Source organism: Alexandromys fortis, unplaced genomic scaffold, assembly GCF_014885135.2.
Source record: "Alexandromys fortis isolate MF-2015 unplaced genomic scaffold, M_Fortis_MF-2015_v1.1 scaffold_77, whole genome shotgun sequence".
Taxonomy (NCBI): Eukaryota; Metazoa; Chordata; class Mammalia; order Rodentia; family Cricetidae; genus Alexandromys; species Alexandromys fortis.
The window spans coordinates 6,624,051-6,647,477 of record NW_026067967.1 but is presented as its reverse complement, the minus strand read 5'-3'; the positions used below and the strand labels follow the sequence as shown (position 1 = coordinate 6,647,477).

The 23,427-nt window shown below is 45.6% G+C and overlaps 1 protein-coding gene across 1 annotated transcript in view; it reads right to left on the bottom strand.

Annotated features, from left to right (window-relative positions):
- Gdpd4 (glycerophosphodiester phosphodiesterase domain containing 4) overlaps positions 1–23,427 on the bottom strand; it is a 60,040-nt gene that overhangs the window by 25,358 nt on the left and 11,255 nt on the right. The window contains exons 4-15 of the mRNA XM_050154465.1: positions 23,206–23,265; positions 20,447–20,545; positions 20,283–20,376; positions 19,456–19,533; positions 18,545–18,690; positions 17,964–18,046; positions 14,057–14,207; positions 9,523–9,744; positions 7,946–8,103; positions 4,211–4,358; positions 2,391–2,473; positions 1,479–1,534 (exon numbers count right to left, since the gene is read on the bottom strand). Coding sequence (XP_050010422.1) covers positions 1,479–1,534; positions 2,391–2,473; positions 4,211–4,358; positions 7,946–8,103; positions 9,523–9,744; positions 14,057–14,207; positions 17,964–18,046; positions 18,545–18,690; positions 19,456–19,533; positions 20,283–20,376; positions 20,447–20,545; positions 23,206–23,265 — 1,378 coding nt within the window. The remainder of the gene's footprint in view (positions 1–1,478; positions 1,535–2,390; positions 2,474–4,210; positions 4,359–7,945; positions 8,104–9,522; positions 9,745–14,056; positions 14,208–17,963; positions 18,047–18,544; positions 18,691–19,455; positions 19,534–20,282; positions 20,377–20,446; positions 20,546–23,205; positions 23,266–23,427) is intronic.

Genomic DNA, 23,427 nt, shown 5'->3' with positions numbered 1-23,427 from the left:
CGAGACAGCCCATCATTGCTGGGAGGAGAGGAGAAGAGAGTGAGGCACACAGAGACCACAGGGAGGAAGAGGAACGGGATGGCTGGTGACAGCCACCTGACCTTCCTGATTCTTTCCTTCCTTCTATTCCAGCTGGCCACCTCACCCACGTTTAGGGTGGGTTTTCCCTCCTCACATAAACCTGTCTGGAAATGTTCTCATAGGCACATCCTGATAGGCAGACACTGGGTGTGCTTCCTGGGTGATCCTAAAATCCAGTCCAATCGACAAGAACAATTACCCATCAAGTTCTCTTCAACTGTTCATGGTTTATCTGGCACAAAGTATGTACCCAGTAATGTAACTCATGAGTGTACAAAGACATGCGCGTAAACACCTCTTCTGGGAACTCCCAGGGATAGGTGCTTGGACGTGTGCAGTCTGCAGTGAAGACTCCTCCAGGACCTATTCCAGTCTCTATGGTTCTGCCCTTGGTGTCTATAGGGAACTAGCACCGGGATCCTTAGGAAACCCACATCTCTTCCGTAAGACGCATATAAACCCACACACCTTCCATATACTTTACATCATCTTTAGATCTAGTGCCCAGATAATGTAAATGCTGTGTAAATAGCTACACTGTGTTGTTGAGGAAGTGCAGTCATGTGCCCTATAGGGACATTTCAGTCATCATGAATTGAACACACGATACTGGTCACACAAAGTCACAACAGAACTGAAAATTCTTGTTTAGTGACGCTGATGCCATCTTGAGTTAGAGCATCGTGTAGCCAGTACACGTTTATGGGGATGCCAGCTATATAACAGGTACAATTGGAAATTTGTGGCCATGATAACACGTGACTGCATTGTTATGTTTATGTATTTTATTGTTATTTTCACATGCTACTTAAACCAGGCAGCTAAATCTCATGTTGTCAAGTCTCTAGATGACTTACATCATTTTCATGTGATTTATTTAATATCACCCTGTTTCATTCATCATTGCCCAGGAGCAACAGACACACACACACACACACACACGAGGTTGTTATTAAATGCATCCTAAGATATTTGCATATTGATAAAATAAGCTAAGCAAGCTCTTTCTGGAAAGCACCTCATGCTGAAGTGATGAGCACTGAGGACAGGAACAAAGCTGTGTGTTCAGTAATCAGCACTCCTTACAGCCCGACTACATCAGTAACCAACATACCCTACAGCCCGACTACATCAGTAACCGGCACACCCTACACCCCGACTACATCATTCACACCAGCAACAACTTCACTTTGTTCCCACTGGTGCTTGGCTGAGTCTGCAGATGGGAACTCAAGGACAAGGGGCCTGACTACATTTCCCTGCTTTTCCCTGGTCCCCAACGCTCAGTCCCCCTCACACCCGCCCTCTGCTCTCATCAGGGCAGAGATGAAGAGCAGGACCTGTCTTGCTGAGGCCATGGGGACAAAGGAAGGAACATGCAAGCCTTCTGACTTTACCTGCAGATGCGCTGGTAGTGTCTTTGAGCCACTTCTCTTTCTTAAGTTCTTTCACCCTAGGAGGAAGCAGACCACACATCAGCTCACAGGCCTCTTTCAGAGAGCATCATCAAGGCAGTACCCAGAAGAGACTCTTGAGCGAGTGCCTGTGCTTCTTCCCCTTTAAAAGGTGGGCTGCCAATAAGAATGATGGATCTAAAGAGCCATGGTCTACCTAAGTTACATCTTTCTTTGGGGCTGTTGATTCTCTCACACATCTTAAAAGCACAACCCTGGGCTGCAGAGGTGACTCAGGGCTCAGCTCTTAGCACCGGCTGCTTTTCCAGAGGACCCAGTCTGATTATCAGCGCCTACTTGGTGGCTTGCAACCCATCCGTAACTACAGTTCCAGGGAACCTGACACCGTCTTCTGGCTTCTGTGGGTATGAGGTACACACACACAAACAGTAAACTATTAAAAAACAAACTAAACCAAACCCTGTATCATTTGTCCTGCAAGGATTCTTAAATGTCATTCTCAGGGCAGACATAAAAAGGAGAATGATCTAGAAAGAAAACGCAATTTTTCTCAAGGTCCTCCCACAACTAAGACGTGAAGCCAGGGCTACAAGTCCAGTGCCCCTGATCTGTGAGTTCCTATGGGGGGCGGGGGTAGAGGCCCTTGTTCTGGACAGTTCCAATCCCTGTTCTTTCTCAACAGATCACACTGAATTCATAGTGAATGCTGACTGAACTCCAGGCAGGGGGAGGGAGGGAGCCGCAGGCAGGGTGAAATGAGAGGCTCGGCTTATAAACTCTCCTTGCCATGGAAGGTGTCAGAAGAAAATAACCTTTTCTCAGTTTTCTGTAGAACCCATTTGTTACTTTTATTTAGAGGGCTTTCTCATTTAGAATTATGAAAAATATACTTACCAGTGATAATAAAATACAACGCCAATGATAATTGCAGAAGCAATGACCATGAAAAGCCATATGAACGTATAATATCCTGGTGTCTGCAAAACATGGACAAAACCAAGCTCAAGAACTCGACGATTGAAAGGTTTTCAGTCCCTTGCTCATCTGCTCGGGTTGAGGGTCTAGAGGAAGTGGGGACAGAGGAGATGACCTCCAGCTATTCCAACAGCCACCTGCACACATGCAGGGGATCTGCAAGGACTAGGATGTGCCAAGCCCTTCATCTTCCTTGACTCTCAAGGCAGACATATACAGAAGTCACAGAGAAGTCACACACCAAGTCTGTTCTGGACCCAGGACTCCGGTCCCTGTTATCTGACATCCTGGGTTCTGTTTCTGTAACATGGTTTCCAGAATCTAGCTCACATCCATATTGTTTGGGAAGCCTTCAGTAATGCAGTCTTCTAAAGCTACCAACAGACCTAAGGGATCAGAAGCACCAGGTTCTGCACCCCCAGGTGATAGGGAAGCAACTAGTCTATGAGCCAGCATCTGGGCACCGCTGTTCTGCCTCAACATTCTTCACAGAATGCTGGATTATATGTAATTCCCTCTGACGCACATACCTGCCTCTCCAGACTCTGCCAAGCCCAGCTCTTTGTCCCCGCACTCTAGGGGCTCTGTCTCCCGCACTGATTCACACGAATTTCTACTCCCTGGTTTGGTGCTTCCTCTCCTCATTGCTCCTGTACAGTGTTACCTGATGCTACGGAAGCTGGTGCTTCTTAAACCCAATGCTTAACTTTCAAAGGAGCAAAATTAAACTTTTCTTTTAAAAAAGATTTATTTTATTCATACACATGCACGTGTATACATACAGGAATTTGCAGAATCCAGAGGGGACATTGAATCCCCTGGAACTGGACTTCAGGGCAGTTGTGAGCTGCCTGGCGTTGGTGCTGGGAACTAAACTTAGGTCCTTTGAAGAGCAGCAAGCTCTCGTAACCCTGACCCATCTCTCCAGATCCTAGACTGTTTGTTTTCCAGTGGGCCATGGCAGAGTGTCTCTCCATAGTCCCAGCTACTGGGGAAACTGAGGCAGGAGACTGGCTTGAGGACAGCATGAGTAGCACACCGAGACTCCTCACAACAGCCTGTTTTCTGTCGCGTGCTGCTGAGTCCCATGCAGTCAAATGACTCAATGCAGACAAGAAACCCGGGCTAGCCACAGCTCCCCCAACAGGCACTAAGTGGTTGGATTCAGCTGTGACTGTAAACCAGTCTTCAGAGCCAACAAGCGTCACCAGGGGGCCAGGGTGGGGCAGCTGGATGCTGGCTTACCTATTTACCGTTGTATTTGAGACACAGTTTTCCCTATGTAGTCAAAGGGGTCCTGCCTTCTTCCCATAATATCCCTGTGACTGTTGTTTTTGCCGTGTGTGTGTGTGTGTGTGTGTGTGTGTGTATGCGTGTGCATGTGTGTGTGTGTGTGTGTGAATGTGCTTGCACATGCTCAAGCCTACACCTCATCACCAGGACTCTCACATCATGAGAACATGGACCAAGACACCTTTGAGCTTCAGTGCCCTCATGGGTCTAATAACAATAGTGTTAAATTCAAGAGCTTAAATTGCATGCAAAGTGCATTGTGAAGATTCAGTTAACAAAGAACCCAGGAGACTTTTGGTGAAGAAGGGAGAAGGCACATCTCTGTCCTTCAGAGACATCTCTATTCTGAAGTAGCTGAACAGGGAACTACCAAGGGAGGCTACAAGGGGTGGGGGAATCACATCACAATCACACCAGATTTAGAGGGATCCAGACACGCAGCTCACCATGAAGAAGAGTGGGTGACTGAGCTGGTTCAGGACCTGGATGTTGTCTGTGGTCACAGAGTTGATCCGGTTGCACCAGGCCAATGAGAAGAGCCAAGGCTCGTTGACAATGTACATATTTATGTGGATTTTAGCTGCCTGATACTGTCTGGAACAAAAACACCCCACAGAGGATTTCAGCTCAGTTGTACTCTTAATAACCAAAGGGGAACAACCATGTTTGTGAAAAATCAGCGGACAACAGTTGGCCCAAGGACAGCCTAGGATTCATTCTGACAGAATGGGCTCAGGGGTGGGCTGGCTTTCACCAGCTGTAGCAGAGCACTGGTGGGATGTTAAAAAAAAAAAAAAAAAAAATAGGAGACCCTTCTCAGCGTTACAAATCTGCAAATCCTACACTAGAGCCGAGCTACAGATGGACCTTCTGCCTGACCCAGGGAGAAGAAATCGTACGTGAAGGACAGATTAGCAAAGTAAGGCCAGCTGTCTCCTTAGCATTCGAGTTCTCAGAAAACACACCACGTGCCTTCCTGGTGCTGCTAAGATCAAGTGTAAGTACATCCCCAAGTCCTTTTGAGCCCTGATACAGAAGTCACACTGGAAAGTACAAGTCTGCCATACCCTAGCGTGGCAAGCTCTGTGCTTCAGAGCAGAGACTTAAGACAGTAACTATGCCTTTCGGCAGGACGTGCGGCCAGGTTCCTGCCTCTGAGGAGGTTCCGCAGGTTGCCTAGAACTTTAGAAAGAAATTAATGGAAAAAACAGTAAAAAGTTACTTCTCTGTACTATTTGAAAGTGCGACTTGAAATTCAGTGTTTCTAAATATGAACAAAGGATATAAAAACTATAGTTTAAAACATAACATCCTTAATAGTTACTTCAAAGAAAACGAGCTATTCAGGGATGAATGTAAGAAGCACTAAGGGTGTAATCCTGACAGCCGTGAAACGTGGATGGAAGCGAGAAAGGCGAGGCACAGGGTGACGACTCACTGGAGCAGAGCCGCCAGCCGTTCCCAGCTCATCTGTAATGTCAGCCTGAGTCCTGGAGCAGGCCAGCAAAGGTTGTCTGTGCCATTAGGTCAGCTGATCCTAACGCATAAGCAAAGACGCAACTCTAGGAAAGTTAAGTCTTTGGGGCGGTATAGGAGGTGTGACAGAGTCTCACTCTACGGTGAATGATGGTCCCGAACTCACTGTGTAGTCCAGGTGGGCCCTGCCAGTCCTGTCTCCCAGATGCTAAAGAAGACACACTTCAGTCTGGAGAAATGTAAGGAAAAGGACATGCTTCACCCGATAACGAAGCTGAACATAACCATGCAGTCAAGACAGCATGGTGCCAGAGTAAGAACAGACACATAAGTCAGTGTCCTAAACAGAAACCCAGGAACAGACCTATGCAAATTTGCTCAAATAACCTGTGCCAAAGCTGTCAGACAGTGAGCGGGAGAGTGGATTTCCAGCCAGTGCCCCAAAGGACATTAAATTCTCAACCAAACCTCAGACTATGTATAAAAGTTAACTCGGGATGACTTGCATGCTTGTGCACATAATGTAAAAATATAAACCTTACGGAAAACATAGAAGAACAGAATTCGGTCAGGTCTAGAGCTGAGCAAAGAGTGGGAACTGAGCTAAACGCTCACTTCCTCAATGGGAAAACTCAGAAGCCAGTCTTGTCAAAATAGAAGCACTGCTCTTGTCTTGTGGAGACCTTGTGCCCTGTTAAGAAGATGCCATGAATAAGTCACAGACTAGGAGAAAGTGTTCCCTTTCATAAAGACTTATTTCTATCTAATCATTTGTGTATGTGTGTGTGCCTGATATTTGTGTGCAGGGGCTCACGGGGTCCTGGAAAGGGTGTCAAGTCTCTGGGAGCTCCACTTCTGGGTGGTTCTGAGCCCCCAGCATAGGCGTTGGAAGCCCTGGGCCTTCTGGAAGAGCAGCAGTGTACACACACACTCACCCACGGAGCCTCTCTCAGTCCCAGGAAAACCTTTCCAAACCCTATGCAACAAAGGGTGAAAAGAATCCTCAAGATTCAATAATAAAGAGCAAGAATTGAAATGAAGAAACCCATAAGCAAATAAATGCAATATCATTAGCCTTCAGAGAATATACTTTTAAACAGACTGATTTGCCTACATGCTCGTCAGAGTAGATAAGATTTAAAAAAGGATGTAGACACTCTGGATTGTGTTGTTAGCAAAAAATGTAAAATGGCAGTCTTCCTGCAAAAGTCTGGCTGCTTCTTATACAACATTCAATCATTATACCCCAGAATTTGAAATCTTGGGTAGTTATCACTGAGAAATAAAGACGTATATTTGCATAAAAGCCCAAATGTAAACAGGCGGAGATAACCAGGTGTCTTCTGGTAGTAACTGACTAGACAAACTTAGGCACACACACCATGAACACTATTTGGCAACAACAACAAAAATCAAATTATGGATAAATGAAACACAATGAAAGCAATCCCCAAGGTTACATATAATATGAGTTTGTTCATTCCTGAAGGAACAGCACTATAGACAGTTTGCTGGGTTAGGACTTTAGGGAAGGGAGGGAAGGGTAGAAGGACAGAATGTGGCTGTGGAGGATGGAAGCAAGAGCCTTGTGCTGACATTCCCGTCTCCACCACGGCATTATTCAGTGTCCACAACAGGTAACGTGGCCACCAACAGATGAATAAAGTGCTGACCTACAATGGAATACTACTCAACTTTTGAAAAAAGAAATTCTTTTATCTTCCCCAATATAGATGAACCTGGAAAACACTATATTGCATAAAATAAGCCGGAGGTAGAAAGACAAATATTGTATGATCTCACTTAAATATGGAATCTTAGTCAACCTTACCAAAGGGCAGAGTGAAATGTATAACAATACCTGTGGAGAGGCTGGAAAGATGGCTCAGCTGGTAAAAGCATGGCCTGCTCTTCCACAGGACCCTGGTTCAAATCCAGTACCCACATGGAGGATCACAACATCTGTAACCCCAGTTTGAGAGGATCTTATGCCCTCTTCTGGACTCTGTGGGTACTACACATATGTGATACACATATATATACACAGGGACACACATAAAATAAAACAGATCTTTAAAATAAGTATTAAGTGCTGAGAAATGAGAGTACAAAGAAGGAGTATGCAGTAAATGTTTGTTGGCAAAAGAAAGGAGGGAGAAGCAACAATGAGAGAGCAGAAGACCCAAAGATGGTAACCAAAGAAAGGAATCTTATGGCAAAAAAAGGACTTTAAGTAACTGTTCGGAAGATTATGTTAAGGGGTGTTATTCCTGTTTATGTTGCATTGGTTTAACTCTGTGAAGTTCTGATACTGTGCCTGTCTAGCACACCAGAGGGTCTAATGAAGATTTGAATGGCCAGTAGTAAGGAGGAGAAAGGATAGGCGTGGCTGGCAGACAGAGAGAATAGATAGTAGGAGAAATCCACGGAGTAAGACTAAGATTTGCAGAAGTAAGAGAACAGGGAAATCCCAGAGGCAAAGGGTAGATGGGATAATAGAAGTTAAGTAAAAGCTGGCAAGCAACAAGCCAAGCTAAGGCTGGGCATTTGTAAGTAAGAATAAGCAAGCCTCTGGGTGATTCATTTGGGAGCTGGGTGGTGGGCCCCCCTAAAGAGTCAAAAGAGAAAAAACATCTACTATTACTACTACAAGTAACTTGGGTAGAAGCAATATTCTGTAAATGTCAGAGCGGCCAAACACTTACCTCACCATCCGCTGGTAGAACAGCCTCTTGTAGTCAACATTTACTATCGTCATGTTCTCTTTAGCGAGCTCCTCGAGGGTTCTTAAACGGCCCACGTGCTGGAAACCAGGAGCCTTGAACCTGACATAGTCTCTGTCGTAACCTGGCAACCAAAATATCTGCAAGGAGAAACAGCCTGTCCACTGTCCCAGCACAAACTGCCCAGGAAGAATGGGCGAAGCCACTCCAGCATGGGGAGCAGTCTACAGGAAGCAGAGAAGGAGTCTAGCCCTTGTAAAGCAATCGAATTAGTTATCTCGTCTAATGAGCTCTTAAAAATGGGGACGGCTGCTGTGGAATTGAGTTTTCCCAGGACCTTTCCATCCTCCAGAGGAGCTCCTTAGGTTTCCTGGGACCAGGGCAGCTGCGGCTCATCTGTGGAAAGGGCTCCATTTGCAGAGACACATGACTGTTTAACTCAGAGCACTGCTGTATTCTGAGAAGTTAAGGGATAAAAAAAATAACTTTGCAATTAAAAAGAATGATTCTAAAAGAAAAAAACAAACAAACAAGGAGCAAATCTCTACTCAACTAAGAACCCCTGGTCTTTCTAGACCATTCTTTAAAGCTAAAGTCCTCAGAGTTGTATTGACATGAAGCCTCATAGGTCTGACATGACCACGGGGCAGTCACACCAGAATTACTATATACACTATTATTTTTTTGTGTGGTGCGAGGGACTGAGCACAAGGTCTCGTGCATGCAAGGCAAGGGCTCTGCTGGTAAGTTATAATCCCAGCCCTCTTTTTAAATTTTCAATTTTGAGGCAAGGTCTTGCTAAGTTGTATGGTTGGTTTTGAATTTATTCTCTAGTCCGTGCAAGCTTTAAACTTGCAGTCCTCCTTCCTCAACATTCTGAGCAGTTGTAATTATAGTGATGTATGGCTGGGTCTGATTTATACACATTATTCTTTTTTTCCTGCTCATGTATGCATATGTAACATGCACGTACAAATGCTCACAAGTATGTGGATGGACATGTGTGCACATGCACATTTGCGTGCATACATGGAGGGGCCAAAAGTTGACACTAGGTATCTTCTCCCACTGTTTTCTACTTAATGTTTGGAGACAGGATCTCTCCCTGGACCTGGCGCTCACCAGTTCCAGCTGGTCTAGATAACAAGCTTGCCCTGCCTCTGCCTCCCGAGGGCTGGAACTCTCTGGTGGCTGCCAGGACTGGACAGCTTTTACCTGGGTCCTGAAGATCTGAACTTCTGCCTCCACGCTTGTGTGCCAAGTGTGTCATGCACTGAGCCATCTCCTCAACTCCTGTGCCATTCTTTAACAATGTACTACTCCTCTGTTTGGTTCAGAATAGCAAACAGTCCCAGTGTTTTCCCTCACTGGGTAATTTTAACTGGGTCACTCTCCGATGGCCACCTGTTGCTGTACGGATAATTATCTCTATTTCCAAAGGGCACACAATCCCTTGCAGACCCCAGAGAAGAACTGCATGGCAGGTTGAATTCAGCTGCTATGCTCCAGACAGGCTGCCCTCCTCCCAAGCCCAACCAAGGATGGGGAGAAAAACGTACCAGATGCTGCTCGATGTTGGAGTCAAGGATGACCTTGACCACTCTTCGAACGAACGTGTTTCTGAGAGGATGCTTCGGTGGAGGGCCGAAAAGATCAAATATTAGAAACTTTTTTTCATTTTTTGCAAGTTCTAATAACTCAGCCAGAGATGGAATTGATTGGTTGCTTGCTCTTCTTTTATCAGCCTCTGATAAAGGTTTCATGCCAAAAAATGGCTTATGCTAAGAATAAATGTATCAAAACAAAACAAAACATTGGCTTTGGTCAAAAACAGCCCAGGTTTGCTGGTCTGTGGTTCTGCTCCATATTGCTCCACTACCACTTCATCCAGTATGTCCTCTGACACACAGACTCTGAGATATAAGGGAAATAGAAGGACATCTCCATTGGCAATTGTAGGGTTTGGAATGATTTCTTTGAAACTCTAGACTTCTTACACATGTACTGATATTCTCCATGTTCTAAGCTTTCCTTTCTAGTCCTCTGTAACTCTCAGTATCCACCCCTTTTGACCATACCGCCTTACCACATTGGCTCTTGCTGTCACAACTGTGTGTCAGGGAAACAACAGTGCTTTGGTTTCAGGGTTCATGGGATTTAATCCTAGCTATACCCCTCATTTGTTTATCATGTCAGCCTGCTAAAGTCCTGCTCTCTGCCCGTCCAAAAGCTTCCTCCTTCATGAAGCTTTTCTAAAGTATTCCTGAACTAAGGGACGTTATTGTGCGTCTATCCGTGTATGTCGTGTTCTGACTTGATGTATTCACACACAACTTAGACCACAGTTTAAATCCTCACTCGGTATGCTTCTTGCTGCTCATTATCTTTGCAGTCAACCTTACTCGAGTTTTCAGGATGCTGGCATTACCTAGTCAGTTCTTTGCCAGTGTAGCACATAAATGGGCTCTAGCCAAGCTCTGGATAAAGTCCTCATTTCTCCCTGAAACCTTAGGAGTTGGCTTCCACTGCCCATCTTTCTCTTCTCATTCTTGTCTTCCAAGCTCCTACTATAATCACCCATTAAGCTTTGTTTGCAGCGTTCAAAGGCTTTTCTAGGCCAAACTAAAATTCCCCACAGTCCTGCAAGCCAGTTCCAGTCACAGCAACAGACCCCACTTTTCAGTACCAACTTTCTGTATTATTTTTCTCATTGTTATACAAAATATCTAGCAATAAGCCATGGGAAGGAGGAAGGGTTTATTTTGGCTCACAGTTGGAGGGAACACAGTCTGTCACTGCAAAAAAAGTCATGGCAGCAGAACCTTGACGCAGCTGGTCACACTGTGTCTGCAGTCAGGAAGCAGAGGGCATGAATGCCAGTGCTTAGCTGGCTTCCTCCTTTTTATTCAGTCCAGGATCCTCTAGCCCGTGGAATGGTGCTGCTCACAGTTAATGTAGTTATTTCCAAATCAATTAATCTAATCTAGATAATCCCTCACAGGTATGCCCAAGCTAACTTAATACAGGCTAACTTCAGATGATCCTCATAGACAGGCCAGGAAGTTTATTTTAGGTAACTGTATATTTTGTCCAGTTAACAAACAATACTACCCTTGTTCAATATTCTTGACTTTTAGTCGCCCAAACTGTAAAACCGAAAAGTGATGTAGTAATGGATGTGTTTCTTAGGATTGTTTTTTTGAGCCAAGATCTTGCTATGTAGTTTAGACTGACTTCAAACATAATACTCCTGCCTCAGTCCCCTGGCTGCTGAGATTATAGCTCTGTGATACCACAACCAGGCCTTCGGATATTTTGAAGGTTAAGCATGTATCTGATGGACTTACTAGCAGACTGGATATACTGAAAAAGAATCTATGCACTTGAGGGTTGAATGAGATAAACTTCCACAACCAAGAGGCACCAAAGACTGAAGCCTTATCAAAACATAACATCCAAGGATGAGGGGCTATCACCAAGAAAGGTAAAAGTATCTACATCCCCATGTTATTAGGAGCATTATATGGGGTAGAAGAACATGAAATCAGCTGACCTTCATCAATGCTTGAACACTGTTGAGTCTCAACATATAGGGAAATCACGTCATCTGAGATAACATATACCACCTTGCAGGACACTGTGCTCAGTGAAATAAGCCTGGTACTGAGTGACAGAGGCTAGCTTCGCTTATGTATGGAATCTAAGAAGGCTTTACTGATAAAGGCAGAAAGTAAGGTAGCGGCTGCCACGGAACTGGTGGTGGGTACTAGAGTGATGGGGAGATGTTAGTCAAAGCACACACAGTTCCCTAGCAGAATAACTTCAAGACCTTTTCTGTGTGCTGACCATAGCTTAAAAACTTACTAGTTCTTGAAATAATAATGCTAGAACATAATTTAAGCATTCTCATCACATGCAAAATAGCATGTGTAGTAAGACACTGATTAATTAGTTTGATCTATCCCCTACATATGCAGACATATTTCAAGGCAGCCTGTTGGGACTGGGCATGTAGCTCAGCGGTAGAGGACATGTCTAGCATACATAAGGCCCTAGCGTTGATCTTCAGCACTGCAAAACAAGCAAGCAAACAAACACAAACAAAAACATATACATCATAAGTATGCACAATTCATTTTTAGTTTTAGTGTATGTGTGGACATGTTTAGCTGTGTGGACATGTGTGCAGGTGTAGATGAGCGTGTGTGTGTGTGTGTGTGTGCATGCGGAGACCAGAGGTTGATTGATGCTGGGCATCTTCCTCCAATCTCTTTCCACCTTGGTTTTTGAGGCAGGATCTCTCACGGAACCTGGATTATGTTGACTTGGCTAGACTGCCTGGACAACAAGCCTCAGGGATCCTCTCATCTTTGCCTCCCCAGTACTGGGACTGCAGGCATTCGCCACCATGCTTGGCTTTTTACCCAATGCTGGATGTACAAATTCAGGTCCCCATGCTTGCATTCCTAGAACTGTACAGACTGAGCTATCTCCCCAGCTCATTTTTTAATATGCTCTTTGTCAGCTAAAAAGTCAATAATAACAACAGGTTTGTGTTGTGGAATATTGCTTTAACAGGACAAAGATGTGTTACATTTGTTTATGGTGCATTTGTTTGACAACGTAAGGATGCATTTTTAATTATGAAAAGATGTGTTGCATTTGTTTCACCTGGCCTGCCCAAGGCATCTGATTAGTTTAATAAAGAGCTGAATGGCCAATAGCTAGGCAGAGAAAAGATAGGTGGGGCTGGTGGGCAGAGAATAAACAGGAGAGAGAAGGAAGAAGGAGAAGAGAACCAGGGAGAAAAAGAGGAACACACCTGGGGCAAGAAACCAGTCAGACATCAGAAGCAATGAAAGTAAGATATATAGAAGGAAAGAAAAGGCCTGGACGCAAAAGGTAGATAAAGAGAAACAGGTTAATCTAAGTTAGAAGAGCTAGCCAGAAACGAACCTAAGCCAGGCCGAGCATCCATAATGAGAAGTCTCCATGTCATGATTTGGGAGCTGGGATTATACTGAGGCTACCAGTCAAACTGGAAACAACACCTTAGCAACACTGAGTCTTTAGATACACGAACACAATGTGTCTTCCACTGATCTACACCTTTGGATTCTTTCTTTTGTATTTATCCATAAATGCACACACGCACGTGTGGCTTTTTTATATCTACACACAAACAATGGATTTTTAGTGCCAGTATACTGCTAGTGTTTCATTAACTTGAAATCCCCATTCTTCATTACAGAGTTGCATTATAGCAACACAAATGATGCTTGCCTATAGATTTTACATCCCACGGCCTTAGTAAGCTGATTAGTTCTGGGAACTTTCTGAAATGTATTATTTTGAACCCCGACACAGGGAATGGGGTTGTATGTAAATAGTTTCCTTTATTTATCAAATGCACCGCCCAGACTTCCCAAGGTGCGGCTGCTGGGAGTGGGAGGGGGTACTTTTGTTTGTTGACATTTGGAGGCCTTCATTCATGCTCACGATGGGGAAGTGGTGTTGGCTGAAGGTTTTCTGAAGTTGTCTTCTACCCTACTTCATTAGCAGGTTTTCATCGCAAGAACTGGCGGGTGGCTTTGCCAATGAAGAGCTTGCTGCACAAGCCTGAGGATCCTAGGGCTTTGGAGGCGCTGACGTGGGGGGTTCCCTGCAGCTCGGTGGCCACTTCCAGGTTTCTCATTAGAAACCTTGTCTCGGATAAAGTGGAGACGTACCCAGTAGATACTTAGCACATATTTGTTGAATAGCAAGAATTGAAGAGTAAATGTTTCATAGTCTGCTTCATGAAGACTGTGAGATATTCAAAATAGCTAGGGAAATGCTATGTGCATTGCAAACACACTCTCAAAGACCATGAAATGCCCGGGTAGATTAAACAGTAAAGGCTGAGTTTACAAGTTTATCATCAGCCTTCCTAGTAAAGGCTGACAGCATGGTCTGACCCACTGCATCCCCCCCAGAGAATGTGAGCCCTGCTCCTAGACTAGCAGGGAAAGTGGATACTCCAGGAGCAGCAGAGGAACCTGAACAGGAGAGGCTTGCACACAAGTCCACAGAGCCGGAGGATACGAGTCCTACCTGTATAAACCACTGGCCGGCATTCAAAGTCGACAGGAAAGTCCAGCTGAAGGTGGCAGTGTGGTTGAAAGCGGCCGAGGGCAGGACCTCTCTGATGTTGGTTGTTCGGCTCAGGTCATAGTCGTGCATAAGGAAAGGCACCGCGTCATAGCTGTGGGCAGAAGGGGAGAGGAGAAGAGGTGCAGAGGATAAACCCAGACACCATGGCACGAATGGTTCCCCAAAGCCCTTCAGGGCTCTCAGATCTCAGCAGGTGTCTAAGTGCCAGCATCTATGCAGATGTCGGCATTTCCCCACCCCAGATGACTCTGTCATGTGTATGTGTTCATACTGATGGTGCTGAAAGAACAGCTTCCTTACTCAGAAAATCCCTGATACCAGGAAAGCAGAATAAGGTGGATAGAAGTGGGGGTCCATGAAGCACACCTCCACATAGGCTTCCTGGGTTTCTCTGGATGTTTTTTCCAGGATGGCAGCTGCTTTTCTAGACACTCTACATCGGATATTATTATAAAGCCAATTCCTGATTCCCCTACTTCCCAGTTGCTTTGTGGAAGCCCCAACTTTATGACTCTCTCCTCCTTTCTCATTAAAATAACCATCAAGAGAATATCTACAATGGTCACGAGATAATAAGGGCTGGTAATCTGTCATAACTATAAAACTGGACAAAATAAGGGGAATAACTATTTAGTCAAAGGACAGTTGGGATTACAGTACTATAGCTCTGAGAAAATGGCATCAAATTAATTCATCTATACCATTACATGAGCTTCCTTCCTGTAGTGAGTAATAGAGTTTATACAAGAAGGGAGAACCCAAAGGGACCAAAATGGGGAGAAAGAGATCAGATGAGGTAAAGAAGCGTTCAGGTTATTGGATAGAGTCCCATGGAGGACGGAGCTATGCAAAGGCAAACAAAACAGTTCCTGACCAATGCACACGGAGTCTACAACTGTCAGTCGACACACATGACACTCCCTGGAGCTGAACAAAAACAATTTTTGGGCGGGTGACACAGCTCGGTGGTAAGGGCATTCACTGCCCAGCCTGACAGTCTGAGTTCAATCCCCACAACCTACTTGGAGGAAGGAGAAAACCGATTCCCACTAGCTGTCCTCTGACCCCCACACATGTGCTGTGGCATGTGTGTGTCCATGCATATACATATATAAACACGCAAGTAAATAAATGCAATAAAAATTATAAGGAAAAAACTTTCAATAAAAGGAAAATTATCAGAATCTCGCAAGTTTCAGAACTCATGTGAGGTGTGACTTAGTCAATTCCATCCAGCAAGAGAGGAGAGACCTCAGCAAGTGCATGGGTATCCTTTAGAGACTCCAGAAGGCCATGCCTTCGAGAGGAAGATGACTTAGAGCTACAACAATGGACAGTCACTGAAGTGCCTCCAGAAGACAGCTTATGACTGCCTCCAAAGGATCAGACTAGTTAGAAACAGCTTATGGACCTGCTAGGAAAAAGTCCAACATTCTTCAAAGGAATCCAGCAAAGCATAGCCCCATCCATGTGAAACCGCAGAGTCCAGCATACATTAAAACCACAATGGAGATGTAAAGACGCAGGAAAACGTGAAATCCCTTGACAGAGGCAAGCACAGAACGAAAGGTGACAGGATCAGACAAAGGTGTTAAATGATACAGAATAACATTATGAATTCTGAAATACATGCAAAGGAAACATGAATATAAAACATGAACGTAGAGCCAACTCTGATGGCATGACAGTCAGGGAGATCAGGAGGGGGAGGCAGGAGATGCCAAGTTTAAGGCCAACCTTGCCTACAGGCAACAGCGTTTGTGTGTGTGTGTGTGTGTGTGTGTGTGTGCGTGCTCACACAGACGTGTGTGTGTACATAAGTGTGTGTGCACGCATGTGTGTGCACGCATGTGTGTGCAGGATAGAAGGAAGAAATGGAGGTTCTGGTGGTTAAAACTATAATAACAACTGAAAAGTCTGCTGGATGAAATTGACAGCTGAGGCTGGGGAGTGGCTCAGTTGGTGAAGCACTTGATGTGTGAGCCTGAGAATCTGAGTTAAGGTCCCTGGCACCCACATAACTCTCGCACTAGGAGGTGGAGACAGGCAGACCCTGGGGGTTCCCTAGCCATCCAGTCTGATCTAGACAATGAAATTCAGGTTCCGCAAGAAAGCCCGTATAAGGCAGGAATCTAGAAAGTGAGGGAGGAGGACATGCCGATGTCACCTTCTGCTCTCCACGTATGGCACACGGGTGAACACTTGTACTACTACCACACGCATATGTAGGACATATCTCCGAAGAGCAGTGAATGCCAAGGTGCAGCAACAGAGCGAAGCATGGAGCCCAGGAGCTCTGGCCCAGCCAAGAGGGTGTGTTATCTTCAGCTCCAGTAACTGGGACAGCCCAGGCTACTCCTCTGTTAAATTGAATGCTCAATTTTCTGTTTGCCTCACTGAATACATTCACAGTAAAAATGAAGCCTTCCTACTTCCTAAGTTGCCTAGATGTATAAATTCTACAGTGATGCACCCACACACACACACACACACACACACACACACACCTCGTTCCTGGACCCGCTCTAATCCAAGCATCCCTTTGTCTTTCTTTGAACCATTACTACACCCTGCTACCCAACACCTTAATAATTCTTTCCAAAGCGTATAAAAAAAAAAAAAAAGCAACAATGGACTGGGGTGTGGCTCAGTGGCAAAGTGCTTTCCTGGCATGCATGACCCTTGAGTTTGATCCCCATCATTATAAAAAGAAAAATAAACCAAGCTGGGGGCTGGAGAGAGGGCTTAGCAGTTAAGAGCACTGGCTGCTCTTCCAGAGAAGCCCGGTTCAATTCCCAGCTCACAACTGTGTGTTACTTCAGTTCCAAGATACCGTCATGCCAATACACATAAAATAAAGTTAGATAAATTATTTTTTTTTTTACAAACCAAGCCAGACATAGTGATACACACCTGTAGGTGCAGCACTAAGGAGGTAGGGGCAGAAGGGGCAGAAGTTTACATCATCCTCAGCTACACAGTGAGTACAGAGCCATCTACACAAGATCTGGCTTCTCAAAACAGAGATGGTGAGATGGCTCAGTAGCCGTGGGACCTGTCACCAAATGTGTCAGCCCAAGTCTGTTCTCTGGGACCCACATGATGGAAGGAAAGAACCAATTCCATCCTCTGATCTCTATACACACAGCATGGCACCCATGTACAAGCAAGCAAACAATACTATAATAAAATTAGAAAACAAATGCAAAGAAACAAATCAACAACAACAAAATCACAGGCCCTCCAGCCTCTGACACCTATCCTGGCTGTCCATGACACATTCAGGGAGCTCTGTGGTTTGTGTTTGCTCATTCAGATGCCTTCGTCTGGAGTGCCCCATCTCTGGTCAGCAAAATATCTTCCTTTAAGGTTGGCCCAGACATAACGTTGAGTACATACAGATTTTGTCTTTCACAGAATAGGAGGCATCCTTCCCCTGTACGGAGACTCCTGGCCTTACTCTGTCACCTGTGACTGTACCACACCTCCTATACTGGCTGGGAAGGAAGCACGACCGTAGCTTACCCGGTGGCATCTGCTGAACACGCAGAAGGTAGCCTAGAATATCCCAGGTATCTAGGCAGATGCCTGGGGATCGCTAGTAAGCAAGTTCCTAAGCTAGTGCACGGGGTCAGGGGACAAGCATGGTTTGCAATGGAGACAGATGTGACTCGTGTGCTTTGTGAGCCTGTGGTGAAGAACAGGGATGTAAAGGGAGACGGGGCTCATATATGTGGCAGACATGAAAAAAAAGTCTTCAAGGCTTGTTCTCTTTACGCCTTGGGCCTAGCTGGTCCTTCCCGTGACACCAGACAAGTCCCCTCTTGCCCCCGATCCCAGTCCCTACCTTAAGTATACATCAGTCTCCAGGCCGGAGGCACCATGTTCCACGGCCTTCTCAAAGGACATCATGGTATTCTCTGGCGCCAGCTATGGAAGAAAGGAATATCAAGCCTTGTGCCTTAGAGTCTCTCCTCCCAACATTTCTCTTATGGCAGACATAGAGCTTGGGGATGGAAGGGCTTTAGAAGCAGACTGGCTCCTGGAGCTGTCTCTTCAAAGAGGCTGACCGTTGCCCTATACCCGGTCTTGGCTCCTGGAGCTGTCTCTTCAAAGAGGCTGACCGTTGCCCTACACCCGGTCTTGGCTCCTGGAGCTGTCTCTTCAAAGAGGCCTGACCGTTGCCCTATACCCGGTCTTGGCTCCTGGAGCTGTCTCTTCAAAGAGGCTGACCATTGCCCTAACCCGGTCACACACTGGGCGCAGTGCAGGGAAGGTGACAGGAGATAAATGCACACAATTAACCCCGCAGTCTCGTCATGTCAAGACCCTCCTTCCTCCCCAGGTCTCTGATGCTTCTGAGGCTCCCTTCTCCATCCCATGCCCCCCACACCTGCACCCACCCGTGCTCACTTTGCTCAGACCTACCATGGGTGCGCCTCTGTGTCCAAAGAAGGTAGGCTTAGGCCCTAAATTCTCCTTCTTCAGAACGCAGGGAGAATAAATCCCCAGCGGCATCAAGTAAAGACACAAAAGAATGATCAAGAAGGGGAGTCCAGCAGCTACCTGTAGAGCTGAAAAGGTTGAGGGGAGAAACATGGGTAAAAATGAAAGGCGGGGTGGAGACCCGTTCCAGACAGCTAGCTAGCTACCCCACAGCAGCAGCTGGTTCACTTTCTGTTTCTGTCACGCCCTCCCTTTCGGGGTTTAGATATAAATACCCAGAATTGTTCAGATACATGACTTGTTTTCAGTGCTGGGTATTGAACTGAGGCCCTATGTGTACAAGTGCTCAACCACTAACCTGCATTTCAGAAAAAGACATTATTAGGGCAATATTGCTGTAACGTGGAAGTAAAAACGGAAAAACTGGAGGAAGGGAGAAAAGGGAGGAAAGGAGGGAAGGAGGGACAAGAAGAGCCTCTGGGAGGAGGAGCTTGGCTGGTTCTGAGACTGAAGACTGTCCTGAGAGACCCTCTAGCTCAGGACAGAGCGGTACAGGTGAAAAGGCGCTGACAGAAATGTAAGTTCAAGGCTGAGCTCCATCATTTCTGACTGAAACCGAGGACTTCATCCTCTTTCTGTAAATTAGGTCTGTCTGGCAGCCGAGTTAACCTCACAGAGCTGTGACGACAGTGCTCACTCATACACGCTGACAAACACTAGCTTTGTTTATATCCCTTCTTTCTCGTCTTTACCTACAGACCTCGCCCACAATCATCTCCCACACCACAGTCCATCCTTGATTCCGTCCCAACACCTTCTCTTTTAGACCCCTGGGGATCCCACCCACTTGTACTACCTATGTGCTTCAGCAAATTGCGACCTCCAGGTCTAACCTTTTAACCTTGTGAATATATTACATGTCTCCAGGACTTCGTGCTCGTAACCTGCCATTCTGTATCTTCTTATTCTAACTAAAACAAAGAAAGTAGTTTATTAATGTTCCCTTTAAGCTCCTATCTGAGGAATATATTCTAAAATTTACTACATACACAAGCATGCACACCCACACACACACGCCCACACACCCACACACCCACCCACACACACATGCGCACACACACCAGCACCACTACGAAACCAGCCCTTCACTAGCCTCCATACAAGCCAGGAAGCAAGTGCCTTTCATCTGACCAGTGGTGGAAGAGAGATGTGGAAAGCAGACCCTACAGCTTACTGTCTTGTTTCCACAACACCGCAAAAGAACAGAGAGCACACCAGCTTCAGAGGCAGTCACTCCTGCTTCTTTAAGTTCCTAGGTGTGGCAGGGGTCACGTGGGATTTCTCTGAGTTACCTGATGTAACCAAAGATCACTGGGCATAGTATTAACTGAAATCCACGATGTCTGTGTATGAACAGGCTAAGTCTTACAGAAGCACTCAGGTCAGGGCAAAATCGAGATGTCCTCTGCTGTCCCCTCTGTCCCAGATAAACGGTGTGCACCAACAAAGGGGAAATGATGCTTTCCTAACAGAATCTTTCTCAGAAGAAGGAGGGCTTAGGCCTACAAATACTATGGTAGACCACAGGAGTCAGAAACTGAGACCATGAAGAGCCTGCCTACCTAACACACTAAAGAGCTTTCAAAGAGGCACAGCTCTGTCTCTGAGTGGAGGATACGAGCTGGGGAGATCAGGCAAGGTTCCACTTCACACGACATACCTTCCGATTCCAAGTGGGCCATACAGATGGCTAGGGGCCAGGAAAGAAGAATCATCACAGTTATGAGGCTCAGGTGCAGAAAGGGAGCAAAGATCTGGGGAAAAGCCAAGAGTCAGACTCGACACATCTGGACACCGTGATGAGCAGTCCAGGCTGGTGCTCACCTGCAGTGACAGCCCAGCTATCAGCCACTTGTCCGTCCAGTATCGGTTTAGAACATACAGTAAGAAGGAGCACAGCAGGATCACCAGGAAAACGAAGACCTGGGGAAACAAAGGCGCCAGATGTGGATCACAACTGTCCTGGGCATTGCACGCCATTATTTAGGCCACCTCAGCAAGGGTGGCTCCAATCAAGTCGCCTTCGCTGTTCCCAAGTGTGTGCTGTGTAGCATGGCTGGAAGGCATCACACAATCGTGTGGCTTGCTGCAACCGCCAATCTCACATCTCCACCCTCTGCCTTTGCAGTTCTTTCCATCCTTAGCCAGCCGCCCATTTCCAGCAGCAGGTCATTACCAACCTTTACCTCCTCTTTGACTATTTCTTTTAAAGGAAGTACAAGCCAAGATCTCAAATACACGAATGCAAAATTACTGGTCTATCAGAAAGCCAAATGAATCACAGCAGTTGGACTGCGGAATTTACCTCTTATCCAAACCCAAACTTTACACATGATTTAAAAGGGCACAAGCAATCATAAAGTACAAATAAATTATTTCCCTTGGGAAATCTAGTCACGTAAACACAGCTACTCATGAAAGGTCTTTCTTCCAGGCCCTCTGAGGTGTGTTTTGAGACGAGTGTATAGAAATGCTGCTTCACAGAAGGAGCCCTGTTGTGTGTGGCGTGTCCTTATCCGTCACTCCACCCACTGTACAACTCCAGGGAGTCCTTCTGCTGCCGTGAGACCTGTGTGCTCCAGGCTGATTTAAGGTAAAAGCACCCAAGGTACATTAAGTCTAGCTGGCTAGACAATTTCACAGAGACATCCCATTATTGCTAGCTCACTGTTACCTTAGGGTTTGTTTTTTAAATAAGGAAATCAAGTTATAAGCATTCATATGAGGAGTTTTGACTCATCACTGCAAGATGAAGTGCTCTCTGGGTATCCCTGGCTGATTAAGAGATTCTAGACCTGTTGCCAATCCTACCCCTTCTGGCTTATTCTGAAAAAGGGTAAGAGTCAACCTCCAAGCCCCCAAGAATCCCCCTTGCCAATAGAAACAGACTCCATAGGGCTTGCTTGCGCTGATTTGAAGGCCTAACCAAAGTAACTACCTTCTAAGGAAGGTCACCTCCTGCCATAATCCCCTTCATCTCTTCTCATTGTCCACAGATTCATACTGCAATTAGATCCCAAAATAGTCCAGGACAAGAAAGTTGAGAAAAATGGCAAGAGTTTATTATTTGAATGAACAAAAAAAGTCCCACTGAAGATGTCTTGGAATTAAGTCTAAGGATGATGCTAGACAAGAAGGAAGCATAATTTTAAACCAATCTAATTTAGCCAAGCAGCAGTGGTGCATGCCTCTAACCCCAGCACTCAGGAGGCAGAGGCAAAGGCAGGCGGATCTCTGTGAGTTCGAGGCCAGCCTGGTCTACAAGAACTAGTTCCAGGACAGGCTCCAAAGCTACAGAGAAACCCTGTCTCGAAAAACCAAAAAAAAAAAATAAATAAATAAAAAATAAAAAAATAAAAAAAGAAGCAGAAACAAGCAAACAAACAAAAAGCCCAGTCTTACTCCAGTGATATGAAACATATATCAGAGATTTTCATTTCAGAATACCAGAATCTAATATTAAACAATGTTTTGTTGTCTGAAACTGGCTCAACAGTCACTATATGTATCCAAAAGAGGTAGGTAGAATAAAAAGCTCACTGAAACCTAGAACTTAACTGGACATGAGCATTCTTACTTAGAGGCTAACAAAATGATGTCCTGCTGACTGCATATGTAAAGGCAGCTAGGATAAATCTGTGCTAGGATTTAGCTGAGAGTTTAAGCCTCCTCTGTTTCTGACTAAAGATGTTACTGTCCTTAATGAAAGTGGGATGCCAACAATTTCTTTGTCAAAGATTTAGTGAGAAGGGGCTGATGGAATAATACGTTATTTCTATCTTCTGCTGATTAATTTGTGAGAGTGTCCAGCATCTAAAATGGACGGCATTAGCAACAGGCCTTTCCCCCTCTTTTTATATACATTCTTTCCATGAACAAGTTTACACTTCCATTTGAGTAAAAGGAGACTTAAGGAGGCCACTGGAAAGACTTGACACGCTCCCAGTCCTGAGAAACACTAGCACGATGTCGGCGCCGTACCCGAGGGAGTCTACAAAGAGGAGTGTGCCACTGGACCTGGTCCAGCCCGCAGCAGGACAAAGTCAGAGACTCCATGGTGCAAGGATGCTATTGGTCCACAGAGAGAGGGAACCAGTGATGCGCTTTCTGAGAGAAGCCATGGTAGTATCATTTGAAAATGGACTCAAACCAAGGAAAGGCCAATCAGACCTTAAAGGAGAAAGTGGGCACTGAACCAAGAAACATGTCAAGAGGAAAGAGCCACTACCTTCTCCACCATGACAGGCATAGGCAAGCGAGGCCCAAATAGAGGAAGCAGAATGCTTGGATCTGCGAGATCGGAGGCGGAGTTACTATGGAGAGCAGAGAGCGACCGCGCAATGGCTGAACCGGAACGGAACGCTGCTGTGATGAGAAGGGAAGGTGGAGTAAGACATCTGCCGGAGACGTCACAGGGACAGGGAGGGGGTGTGAGAGAAGGCGGGAATGTACTCATCTCAGTTAAAACTGCACAAGCAGGTCTGTCAGGGAGCAGTGAAAGAGGGCCAGCTACGCGTATAGCACTGAGCCGTGGGAACCCCTGCCACTCTGTGGAGGGCCTCCCGTGAGGACTGAACGCTTACCTTATGACACGTATGCAGATATAGTTCAATCCTTTCCCAGAGTAAAAAAAAGCTGAGTAACTGCAAAGCAAAGAAGGCAAGGCGGTTATGTTATCTTTAACTGACTAGGTCCTACCCCAGCAGTGCGGAGCTCAGGGCCCTTCACAATGGGCGCCCATGCACTGCTGAGGCTACTTTTTTTTTTTTTTTTTTTTTTTTTTTTTTTGTTTTTTTTTTATTTGG